We start from the raw sequence: 13,430 nt of genomic DNA, 5'->3' as shown, positions 1-13,430 counted from the left end.
CAAATAATTACATTGATACATCTATTTATGTTGATAGAAAGAATCAATAAATGAGGTGATACACTGATATTTCCACAGTGGTGCTCTAACCAGTGCAAGCAGTGCTCCCAAAGTTTGCCATTTTTCTGACCTTGATATTCACTATGCCCGTCTGCTTGGTAATTTTGTTCCCAGTACAGCGTGCATTCAATTTTAAAGTTTATGCATGCAGTATGTGTTACTTGAAGTTATTTAGGAAAAAAAATAGACAATGAAAAACTGAAATTGCTACTTCTGTGCAGAGGAATGAAATTATTCTTTTTCCTGGCTCAGGGGGGAGCAGTCGCCTGGAGTCAGTGGGTGAGGATGATGAGCTGTTTGTGAAGAATGGTATGAGTGGCTGTGAAGGAGTGGAGAAGCCTCCACCTGGTAGACGTAAACACTCCTTACCTCAACAACTAGATACTGCTGGAGTGAGACAGGTCAGTGAACACCTCACCTCATACCATGAAATAATATGGAAGAAAGATGAGTTGGGCTCAAACTTGTTACCTTAGGCCCCTTTTGAACAAATTGTTTGAGAACCTATGGAAGCACAGGAACAAAAGTTCCTTTTGAGCATTTTTTTCCGTCACATCTGAAAAACTGTGAAGATATGACAGTATATACCGTGTGACGGTAGAAATGTGTCCACCGGTAGAGATTTGGTAATATCATTCCACCGCAGGAGCTATCCCTTAGTGTTTCTGCCATATATTCGGCGCAGGCTATGTAGCAAATCAGGGATGGATTCTCGCGTGAAATCGCGATTCTCACGTGATCTTGCGAATCCAGATGCCTCACAAGGTAACATGATTCGGGCAGCAGGACTACTTACCATGTTCTCATGTGACGTGAGAGCGACAGTTGGTGGCGGTAATGCACCTCTAAGCTGGTTTGCCAACTGCCGCAGAAGAAGAGAGTGACAAAAAAAACATGGAGAAGAGTTCAGAGGCATTTTTCTACGATGGAGGAGAGTGAAATTGTAAATACAGAGCAGGAGGAGTTGTTTCTGTTTGTTTGGAAGTTCCAAATAAAAGAAGAAAATAATCAAATGTGATGAAGTACGGTACGGTGTGGTTATTTTAAACCATTTCTTAATTGAATTTACAGAACAATTACTGTATCGTGATGTAAACTGTTACAGTGATATAAAATTACATATACCACTATAGAAGAATTTGACCCCACCCCTAGTCAGATTTCACATGCGAGGAAAATAGGGTCAGTAGTATTGTAGCTGTGTATCACCATATCTGAATGTGTGAAAACATTCAAAAGTGTGAATGTGTAACAACGTCTTGATCAAATGAATTCAAATTTTTAAATGTGTAAAAAAAATATCTGACCAAATAGATTACATTTTTTAATCCATAAGGAGATCAGTTACACATCTATCTGTTTGTGGGTGAAAAAAGTTCACACAGAACTCAAAAGTATGTGTGAATACCAAGTGTACAGCTACAAATCAAATCTGCAAGTACAAATCAAACCTACAGGTACAGGTACATTTGTCCCACATTTGACGCATAAAGAAAATGGAACCATCAGGTTCTAATGTTATTGTTAAGTTGGCACTTTAGCTGAGGAGCTCAACTTATGTTGTAATCGTCTGCAAAATGGTAACGTTAGTAAAATTAAACGAGTCGTCCCAAATCCCTAACGTGAGTAACGTTATACAAGTGGAATTTGGAATAACAAGTATGCTAGCTAACGTTAGACTCCATGGAAATAATGTTAGCACCTAATGATACATCCAAATTGTGATGGCTAGCGTTTAAATCAAAACATTTCAACCTTATCAGGCTAATTAACAGTCCCAAGCTTGACATATCGTCATATATGACAATTAAGGTTATCATAATGCTACTGTAAGAGATTCTTAAGGCATGTGGGAGTCACAAACTGACCTCCCAGAGACACGTTGCTTTTTTTTTGACAACTCAGACAACTTTGACAACTCATTCCCTGTGACTCTGTCCTCGCAGACCCAGACCCCTCCCTCCAATTTCAAATACTCACAAATCACACAAATGACCTATTTTGGATTCAAAACGTCGTTTTTCAACGAGAGGTTGCACCCTGCTATTAAGCCCACCAAATCCGCTTTTCAGGCATTTTTAATATATAATGGCCCAATTTAAGTTAGAACATTTTAGTTAAAATGAAAGTCTAATGTCTCATTTGAAGTGTCAATAATTCATTTATACCAATTTCTAATGTGTAATTTGTCCAAATTTGTCAAAAGTCTGGCATGGGCTCAATGGGTACCTAATGTACCCCAATATATTCAAAAAATGCAGACATCTCTACGGCGATATCTCCAAAATTCGGCAACTCACACCAAAACAATCTACATGGATAAATTGCACATTTTTACCACAATTTTTGATTTTGTGGTGAACTTTCCCTTTAAAGGGGACATCAGTGAATTTATAGTCAAAAGATATTTTATTCTATGTACATGAAATAAAAAATACAACTAAATGAAATAAATCTATATATGGTGCACTAACATAAATTGATCATGCAGAGAAGTAATTAGCTATACTGGTCCAAGGAGATAAACATATACATGTATTGTCTTTATTTAGCAGTATAATAATATAAACTGAATACAAAAATGTAAACTATACATGCTTACCATGCTTTATGTCATTGCAATGAACCATACCATGGTCGCAAGAGAGACCTGGATGATGTTGCCTCTCCCCCTCACATAAGCCTCTCCAACCGCTACACGGCCCTGTCTGACGACACTCTGGTCCACCCGGCTGATGCTGCTACAGTTTCAGCAAAATCCTCAGCCTCCACACTTGGTTTCAGTCTGCCTGCTGTGCTCACAATATTGACTTTATTGACAATTTTAATCTGTTTTGGGATCTTGCAGCACGCTGTACAGTCCGCTGCACGTGACTGACTGGCTGCGTTTCATTGGTAGTTCCACTTCCCCTCTATCACTTTCCCACAGCCCTTATGTAGCAGCATACGTCACATGGAGAGGCCACTGGAGAAGAGAGGGAAAGTGGGCGGAAAGTGTTACTAATACTCACCCGTGTCGTGAAAGTGAACCGATGACACTGGACATCCCAAGGACTAGAATTAAGTGGCCCTTCTTTTTCCACTTGCTGGGTGTGGAGGTCGGTGGGTCATGATGTCACGCATAAACATCATGAAAATATAATAAGCATGTTGGTGACTAGTACCATTAGCTTTTCAGGACTAAGGGAGGAGGTATTGCCATAGCCTAACCTTTCACCAAAGAACACGCGCCAGCTGTAGTATTGTAGTGTGTAATTAATGTGCTGTTTACATTGACTACCAATAATTTTTTCATTGCCTGTGGGCTTACTTAATGAAACTTGTTTATGTGGTGAGCAAAATTGTATCACCTATGGTCTTTGACAGGCTATATTGCAGTAACGTTAGGCTACAGGCTCCCCTGAGTGGCTTATAGCCCTGAAAAGCGACCACTCTGGCTAGTGGCTTATGTTGTTTAGGAAAGTTAGGTTGATAAGGGATTGAAATGCTTGTGTGTTTACAACAGAAATAATTCTGCCATCACCATACTTGTGTTATGTACCGAGAGGCAGGAGACACCGATAGGGAGACAGATGTAGGTTTATTTGGATTATTGGACCTGGGTGTAACGGAGGACCTCGGGAGCTGCTGCGGCCCGGCAGAGAGTCCGGGAACGGGGAGCCGTTGCGATCCGGCAGAGAGTCCGGGAACGGGGAGCCGCTGTGCTCTGGGAACGGGGAGCCGCTGTGATCTCCGGCAGGGAGTGCTGGCTGCTGTGATCCAGCCGGGAGTGGAGGCTGCCGTGGAGCACGGACTGGAGGCCGCCACGGAGCAGGGACTGGAGGCAGCCGCGGGGCAGGGACTGGAGGTAGCTGCGGCACAGGGACTGGCAAGCAGCTGGACGGCAGTGCAGGGACTGGCGAGCAGCTGGGCGGCGGTGCAGGCGAGCAGCTGGATAGCTGGGCAGCAGTGCAGGCAAGTCGCTGGTTAGTAGGCTGATGACTTGCAGGCCGGGGTGCAGGTTGATGACGGGTAGGTTGGAGTGTCGATTGATGATTGGCAGACCAGTGTGCAATCTGGTGAGAATTGCATGGGGAGTCCTTAGATTAACGAGGTCAGACAACTGGCTGAGGTGTGTGTTGGGCTTTTATGCTGGCTGTGATTAGGTGTTGATGGGGAGCAGGAGTGTGATAGGGAGCAGGTGTGTCTGATTAACAGACAGTGGAGCCTGGGGTATCCGTGACAAACTGCCAACACTCACGTTTTTCCCGAGTTTCTCCCATATTTCAGGGCCATCTCCTGGTGCCCTCAAACTTTATTATGAATAATCGTCATGCATGGATCCAAGTTTTGGATGTTTGTCTGCTGTCACCCAAGTTGCCAGATCGTCTATGAAACACAATCTTCACACACAATCCACACACTACATTCGATTTCAACTCATCTGTCACCGCAACCTGGCAACCCACAACCCAATCCAAAGGGCGTGTGCGCAGATGCTCTCAGCGCAGGCAGACGGGCCAGATAATTTAACGTTAGCTGTTATCAAAATGTTAGGGCAGGACGGCGTTCCACCTAAAAATCTAAAAACACCTACAAATTTAAGCAGAGTTGGACTGAACAGTTTGGACTGTGTTGGCGTGATCAAAATTAAGTGCTGGCTGTTACCCAATCACTGAACGAGGAAGTGACATCCTAACTGAAGACCCGCCTTGATGAGGGGACTGACAGATTGCATTTCCATTTGAATTTTGACACCAAAAAAGCATGGTGACAAGTAAATGTAAATGCAATAGACTGGGGGTGCTGTTTCGCTGGCACATTGAATTGACAATGCCAAAATGAACTGCCATTTGAATAAAGAGACCAAAAAACCATGGCAATAAAATGCAATTGATTGAGCTTTCATTTAAATTTATTAAAATAATACAACTGAATTTATCCCCATTCAAGTTAACAGAGCTCTAAACCAGAAGTTAGTCGGCTTGGCCGGCAGCGTCTCGCCATTCATACATCCATGCCACAGGCTCACAGCAAGAAGGCTTGCCCCCCTGCGTCCGTGACTGGATAGTGTATGAAATTCCTGATAGGATAGTCAAATGATATGACAAATCTTTCAAGGTGGGTGGAGGGTGGTCCGGAGGAGGGATTCAGCAGCCAAGCAAAAGATTTCAGGCAGACAGGGGGGCAACCAGGAGGCAGGGCTGAAGGACTGAGCAAGTCCGGGGGATGACCAGACATGTGGAGCAACTCAGGAGGTTGGTGACGAAGGCGAAACTCTTCCAGACGAACGAAGCGCTCCGGAGGCCGGTGACGAAGGCGGGGATCCTCCGGGGGTTGAACAAGATGCCAGCGGTGAGGACAGAAGGGCTCTGGAGGTCTGACGGGAGGCCAGTGACACAGCCGGAGAGCTGAGCTGGAAGCCGGTGACAGAGAGACTGGCAGAGGAGCCGGTGGAGCCAGGAAACCAAGAGGCTGATGCTGAACAGAAACAGGATGTTGCTGCAGCCCAGGGCCTGGTGATTTTAGTAGCTCCAACTCCAATGACTGGTCCACAGACTGGGCGCCATGCAGAACTGATGATGGCTTTGAAGCAAAGGACAACTGAGTCTCTGAGGTGCTGGGAAGCAGTGAGGATGAGCCGCTGGGCAGCAGCGAAGCACGCTGTTGGTGGGAGCCACGCTTCCTTCTGGGGAGCTTTCCAGACGGTCGCTTCAAGACATGAACAGGCTGAAGCAGCAGGTAGCAGGCAGGCTGAAGGCTAGCAGGCTGGATGCTAGCAGGTCGAGGTGCAGACAGATGAGTAGCAGGCTGGGGGTTAGCTGGGCGGCTAGCAGGCCAGGAACCAAGCTGATGGCTGCGAGGACCTCCAAAACCCAGGTACGGGTTCAGAGCTGGGGCCAGCTCAGGGCAGGCAGGTTGCAGGCTCATGATCCTGAGCCTAATAGACCGGGGTGCAGGCTGAGGTGAAGGCTGGGGGCTAACAGGCTGGGACTCATGCTGTGGCCTCCCTCAGACCAGGCAACATCAACAATTTCCAATCTGCCAAAGAGACAATTGCCTCTTGAAAACATTGCTTGCCTTACTCCACATGTCCTGGAGGCAAATCAGATCATGAATAACCTCAAGCTCTTCCGCAGAATAGTCTGCTGGGGTCCATGATTGGTCATCGTACTGTCATGTTTAAGTGTAAAGCCGGGAAACAGGGAGAGGACCCAAATGCAGACAGCAGGCAGAGCAGGTTCAGTTCAACAGTTTTAATGAAAAGAACAAGGCTTATTCGGGTTACAGGCAGGCAGCGGTCACAACCAGGTAAGCAGTCAAAAAAAAGGCAAACAAGTCCAACAGGGAGAGCATAAATCCAAGAATCACAGAACACTAGGGTCGGGAAGCTTAACACACGTACAACGGCGATCTGTCACAGAACAGAGGAAGACACAGATACACTCAATCACTGCAATCAAAGACAGAAAGCAAAACTGAGACATGAGGGAAGGAGAATATTTCCAGAAATCATGACCCGGTTATTCAAGTTAATCCACAGATTTGTTGTGAGCATGATACTGCTCACAACAAGGTCCGCAAGGGACCTATTGTTTTTCTAAAGATTATTATGTTATTAGTGCCACAGCATCTCAATAGGATTCAGGTCAGGACTTTGACTAGGCCACTCCTGGTTGAAGAAATCAGGAAGGGGGCAAACACATTTTCACACCACTGTAGTTGTAGCAATCTTTGAACCTCAGGAATATCTTTTGTCTGTTTGCCTGTCTATACTGCCTGTCTATACTCCCACACCCCTATCCTGGGGTGTGGGAGTATCAGATTAGTTTGGCTCTGAGCAGGCCTGTTGTAAATCGTGAAATTGGCATTCAACTTTCCATTAGTGCCCTCGAGTCCGGCAAAGGTCATGGGTTAGAGGAAGTTCCTGGGGAAAGCTTATCAGTTCTCTGAACAGGGCTTGTTAATGACAAGAGGCCAACTTTCAGAAAAATCTAATTATTTTTATCAATAAAGTAAATGTAAATGGACTCGTATAGCATATCATCCGACTACTCAAAGCACTTCAGATACAAAATGTTCATCCGAATCTGTGTTGATCACACTACACTACAGAGGTAGCTAAAATGCCAGAGCCCAAATTCGCATTGCTCACTATGTCTATGTGAATTGCTTTATTTAATCCAGCTTTCAGTGTAGTTGACCTTAAAGATTAAACTGGCAATTGATTCGAACTTTCTTGAAAATATTTTCAGTGGTGACTTTCAGGTTGCTCTAGTGGGTGTAAAAACTTCCAACCAATAAGGTCATTCCAAATTTTGGATTTGAACAATCTGCCCAGCCTACCAAATCAAATGGCTATTCTCTTCATAACCAATTTGTTTACACTTGACTGACTCTTCACTGTTCAATGTCCTGGTCTAATAGTTACATGCCATTAAGGACATTGGCATAGTGATACCATTTCATGTGACCTTTAATTACCTTTCCATATGCCCTGATGGGGGTCAACCAGACCACAGGCTTGGTTAGATAAAGAAAGTGTTTTCTAAAAATAAAAAATGAAACAAAATGAAAAAAATTTATTTATTTGATTACATTTAGATGTTAAGTTTTACTGTTTCCAAAACATAAAATGTGAAATTATTTCTCAAAGCTTCTGATGCATGTATAAATTAAAGCAGAAACAGAGCTAAGGGCGAACATCCAAGTGACTTCAGTGATGCCCAAGAAACCACAATGAGCTTGAAAAGCATTTCCCATCTATCTGCATTGGTATGTTTCGGTATAGTCTTTGCTGTGTGCGCGCTTTCCTTTATGTGCATCAAAAGCTTTCATTTTTGCAGGCAAGGAGCTTCCGCGTCTTTTTAGTGTTTCTTCCTTGTTCTTCCCCACTACAATTTGCATGTGGTTGAAAATGTTAATATTGTAAGGGGTTTGCCAGAATAGAAAAATACAAAAAAAGGACAAAATGTCCATCATTTAACTGTTGTCTATGATTTTGAGAACTACAGTTAAATGTGTGTGTAACTTCAATGTTCTATTCACATTAATCGTTCGGTAGTGAAGCAGACAAATTTTCTGTGAATGCTAATCCAAATAACACAGACAGGACATTCTGTTATCAGACATATTCCATGTGTAATCCCAAATAGAGTACATTCTTCCCTTCTCTTCAGTCTTGTTTAAGTGTCACTTTTCAAGGTGCTGATACTGGTCTGATTCAACAGTAGCCTCACCATTGCGTCTCCAAAACACGCCTGGCATTATGTAGGCTAATTAAATTATTTATCTTTTATTTTAAGTATAGATGCAGCCAATTACACAGCTGTTGTCATTAACCTGTATTTATGCAAATTTTGTCATAAAACTAGAAAAGGTAAAATTTCAAAAGACATTTTAGGTGTGGTCGCACCCAGATGCCAGCCACTCCCTTCACATGTCAAGCAGATGTCCAAGGGGCACCTTTGTACTGAGTATCATAGCTGTAATGTTAATAGAAATAGAGTAATGAAAATACTTATTTTTATTGTAGAGTTGCCCAGTGTGCACATGTAACCTAAATTTTGGTTGCAATTGACCTTTCCATTAAAGAGTTATAGTAGTTTTTATAACATAGACCATGCCAACTCTGGTAAGAAATGATAGGAAAATGGTAAGGAATATCAAAAAACACATGCCACAGTTGTTTCTGGGGTGTTCCACATATGTTATGTATCAACTTTGGTGAACATTAGTTTCCCAAATGGACAGGGCAAGAAAGGGACTTCCTATGTGGTGTAATTGCTCGTCTGCTAGTATACTGTGTAAAGAAATACATTTATATTAAGAAACAAATTATGATAAAGGCAAGAAATATGACAGCACATAAAAATATCACCAGTAGGAATATTTTAGAAATATTACATTGACATTAGTGACTGAACCCTATATGTTTCAAGTTGCTGTATGGATATGATAGGAATACTATACAGGGCTTAAATCGATAAATTTAGTAAACAATGGTCCGTATTTTTTTATGTTTAATACCAGTATGTTTTTTTTTATTGTTTAATGTAACTAAAGGCTGTTTTTCAGAGTGCAGACATGGTGTTGTATTGACAGTCTTTTGTGAAAAAGATTTGATCTGGAATCAAATCAGCTTTTTGAATAAAGTAATAAGTAAAACACTGTGTAGGAAACAAACCACCAACCTCCTAATCTGCGTACAAGTGTGTTACGTGTTCGAATAATCACAATCAATGCGCATGTACAAATGTTGATGGTAAAAGATAAAGAGGCAGATGAACATAGATATACACGATGTGGTATGGGCAAGTATCACGTGTACTAAAAGTAGGCTACACCAACTAATGTAGGTGCATGTGGTATTTAAATTCTCTCATCTCACACACACACACACACGCGCGCGCGCACACAGAGCCGCACGTACACAGAGGCGGATCAAAGCCTGGTTACTCACTCTGCCTTGACTTTCATGACAACAATGTCAAGGAGAGCTGCACTAATTGCTGTGTTAATGAGATGTTAATTGAGGAAAGGAAATAAAATATTAAGGGGCAACATTTAGAATCACAGCCTCTTACTGGCTGTGTGAGTCATACACAACACAACCCCACAAACCCTACAGAGCTAAGTTAAGTCATCAAGATACACATTTTCCACCAGCAGCTACAGCATCAAACCTGAGACGGCAATACAGGGGACAAGACAGGAAAACACAGTTGTTGACCTAAAGTACTATGGAATAATGCAAATATGCCATTAGAATAAACTGGAACACAGTCAAGAGAAAAGAAAAATCTCATCACAGTATAAATAACTGTTGTTTTTCCAAGATGAATTTGTCTGACTGTTTTTTGCTTTTTATATTCATCTCCCTTTTAGGAATATCAGATAATTAAAAAATCTGCCCGCTCCCTGAGCACCATTCAAGTGGAGTCTCCATGGCGACTGGCACAGCCATCCATTATCTCCAGTATAGTGCTGATGAAAGGCCAGGGCAAGGTAAGTGCACTCCTTTGACATGTACGCATGAATAAAGCTCAGAGAATGTACTCTGAGTATGTGTATGAAAGCTCAGAAAAACAGATGCATCTGTGTGTGTTGACACAACCACAGTCTGGTATTAATGTACCCTGACATGATTTACTCACTTTGACTTCAATAATTTTTTGTGTGTGGCATTTTTGCCTTTATTAAATAGTGGACATCATATCAGGAAATGTGTGTGTGTGTGTGTGTGCGTGTGTGTGTGTGGGGGGTATGACATGCAATGAAGGTCATCTGCTGAAACAGAACCTGCCACATTGTGATTATGTGGTATGCGCCTTAACCATTCAGCTATCAGGACACCCCAGTACTATAATGTTTTGAAATTGATATGACAACATCATACCTCAAAATAATGAGACTCCTGTGTGGGATATGTGTTGTAAACATTTTTAAAAACCTATAGCATTTTGTGGCCTGATGTTTCACGGCAGTATGTGTAAAGCCGGCGGTAATGACACTGAAAAGATGGAACTAATTAAAAATGTGGGTTGCCCCTCTACCAGCCATCTAAGGTACTGATATCATGAACCTCATTACGGTTTAACAGAAGTTTACCAAATTTCAGTTCACCACTGAGATCCTCTAGACAAACTAATATTTACCTCCAGCTGCTGACCGAAATCTGATGAGAAACATTTGCTCCGTCAGCTTAAAAATATGACAAAATGGAAAGGAAAGAAAAAGATGAAAGAAAAAGCATCTTTCCTCAGGCCATCAGGATGGTGAACTCTGTCCTCTAAGCTCTGTATATCCTCGGCCTTGTCTAGCACAGTCTTCAACGAATCCTGTGGACCTTTTTTTCCTGTGACTTCATAGAGACAGTATGTGCCCAAGTAGCTGTTAATATAGCATCACCATCTATCTGACTCTTAGAATAAGGCAGTATTGGTTCAAGCCTCAGCACATAGCTGCAAAATGCAGTAGAGAATTGTCACAATCCAGAGCCAACAACTAGAATCCTCCTTCAGACTCTTACACCAGTCATCTTGAGTTTTCACCCAGATTGTTCAACCTTCTTGGTTGTTTTTTTTGATAGCTTTTTCTTCGTAGAAATTCTGAAAATAATCTCCATTCATTCAAACATCAATTGCAGTGATAATCAGTGATGTGCCTGCAGTGGCATTCTCTTTTAAGTCATATTGGATGGAGGGTCCCCGTTAGTGCTGCATGATATGGTTGAAATCATTATCGTAATATCAATAGAAATATTTTTGGATATTGATATCTATTATGATAAGACAAATGTATGCAAAATCACATACAAAATAATCAAACCACAGATCAAAGCAGTGACCTGTGTTCCACTATACAGTACATCCTCACCTTATCCTGCCTCCTGACCTTAAAATTGCCTGACTTCTCAGCAGCCTTCTCAACACTCTTGTGTCTAATATGTTGAAAAGGCTTGGACAGAACTACCAGTATGAATTTTTATTTTATTTAAGTCATGTAGCAGTACTGAGAATGGTGCTCTGTTAGTTCAAGTTAATACACTGCAGTGATATCACAGTGTTGTTAATCTCTAAGAGATGAGATACGGAGGCATTAGAAAGGCAGCATGAAAGGTGAGTTTATAGGGCATGACCTCTGTTCTTATTCCCATCTCTTTTGTGTCACCACCATCAACCATCAAACAAAATGCCCAAAATATATTCTTAAAAAAACAAAATCGATGAACACTGACTACTGTGTCTTAACTAGTCTTTTCTGATATTCATTGAGATCTAACTTTCATAGGGCCTAGGATTCAGTATTGTTGGTGGGCAGGACTCAGCACGTGGTCAGATGGGGATTTTTGTCAAAACCATTTTCCCTCATGGAGCTGCAGCAGCTGATGGACGACTGAAAGAAGGTAACTATCCCTTTTCATTTTGTTTTACTGGATTGAGAGAGTATATAGGAAAGTAAAATGTATAGTATGAGAGAAACAGTGATCCACATTTACACACCCATCTCAGTCTAATTGTATGCTTCCCTGTGTAGGAGATGAGATCCTGGAAGTAAATGGAGAGTCTCTCCAAGGACTCACACACCAACAGGCCATCCAGACCTTCAAGGTGGACTGCATGTTCACAATGGGTTTTGTCTAACAGTGTTGTTAAAAACTGTTAAATCAGACATGAAAAGCTGGAGAAATTCAGCTGTAGAATATAGAATGTCAAACTTTGAAAAAAATTTAAATATTGACAAGATTTGGTTTCTTGCCTTCTTACAAAAGATTGTCTGACTAATTTATCAAAGTTTCCTTTTATGCTCACAGTGCTGGCAAGTAATCTGACTTGATCACATTTTTTGGTGAAGAGACCAAGGACTTGTTAAAATGCACTTTTTTAATTGTTTTAGGAAAAATCTTCAGTCTCTTGTCTGAAGCTCAGTCAGAAGGTAAAACCTAAAACTATTTTCATCCCTATTTCCTTAACATTGAACCTCATGTATATTCTTCCAACAGCAACTGAAAAAGGGTGTAGTGACAATGACGATTCGGACTCGTCTGCGCAGTCCCAGCCTGACACCCTGTCCAACCCCCACCCTCCTCAGCCGCTCCAGCTCACCCAACTCCAATACCAGCGGGGGAACTCCTGTCCCCTCAGGGTTTGAAGAGACTGATGGCCACAGGGGCCCCGTTCCTGGTCCAAAAGACTGCATTATCATGGAGGTCACACTTAATAAAGGTTAGCTGACTTGCTGGAGAACCACAATATTTCAGATACCACTTGTTGGTTTCTATTTCCCTTCCTGTTTGGAGATGTCCTGCTGGTATCTTTTCCTGACACCAAGAGTTAATTTGCATTGTATTCTTGATTTAAAAGCAGTGTTGTAGAGAGCAGCAAGGAAACAGAAACACAGCTGTGTGACTGAGTGAGAAAGCAACAATAGCTTATTTTTTCTTTTATATACATATTTGTTACGTTACATGTATTTTATTTAATATTCATAGGTCAAAACAAACCATTACAAGGTTCACTTATGCAAACAGCTAAAATCAACAGTGGAAAAAAGGTGCACATCTTCGCACAAATATGCGGACAACCAAACATTCCGGCCATATGTCATAGTTGAACTTGTGATTGCGACACCATGGGCATTAATCTGCTGCTATAGCAACCTTATCACACCACTGATGCCGGCCACCACTTGCCAAGTATTAGGTCTATGCCTGCAGTGGATGACCTAATCAAATTAAAGAGTTTCCCTACGGGGATCAATAAAGTATTTCTGATTCTGATTATACTTTGCAATCGGATTTAGCAATAAGGAAATATTCATGATTTTAGCCATTTTCACCATATTATCATAAGCATCAGGACTTTATAGACATAGACGTTGGCTTGCAT

At 41.9% G+C, this 13,430-nt stretch overlaps 1 protein-coding gene across 10 annotated transcripts in view; it reads left to right on the top strand.

Annotated features, from left to right (window-relative positions):
* The window catches only part of pdzd2 (PDZ domain containing 2), a 98,211-nt gene that overhangs the window by 49,331 nt on the left and 35,450 nt on the right, over positions 1 to 13,430 (top strand). For all 10 annotated transcript variants that reach the window (XR_006378023.1, XM_044196121.1, XM_044196125.1 and 7 more), the window contains 5 exons: positions 313 to 461; positions 9,928 to 10,047; positions 11,833 to 11,947; positions 12,079 to 12,152; positions 12,545 to 12,767. Coding sequence is in view for 9 of the 10 variants with exons in the window: in XM_044196121.1 (XP_044052056.1) it covers positions 313 to 461; positions 9,928 to 10,047; positions 11,833 to 11,947; positions 12,079 to 12,152; positions 12,545 to 12,767 (681 nt within the window). In the remaining variant the exon portion in view is untranslated. The remainder of the gene's footprint in view (positions 1 to 312; positions 462 to 9,927; positions 10,048 to 11,832; positions 11,948 to 12,078; positions 12,153 to 12,544; positions 12,768 to 13,430) is intronic.

Source organism: Siniperca chuatsi, linkage group LG5 (genome assembly GCF_020085105.1).
Source record: "Siniperca chuatsi isolate FFG_IHB_CAS linkage group LG5, ASM2008510v1, whole genome shotgun sequence".
Classification (NCBI taxonomy): Eukaryota; Metazoa; Chordata; class Actinopteri; order Centrarchiformes; family Sinipercidae; genus Siniperca; species Siniperca chuatsi.
The sequence above is the reverse complement of the archived record's forward strand: the minus strand, read 5'-3'. Positions and strand labels throughout refer to the sequence as shown.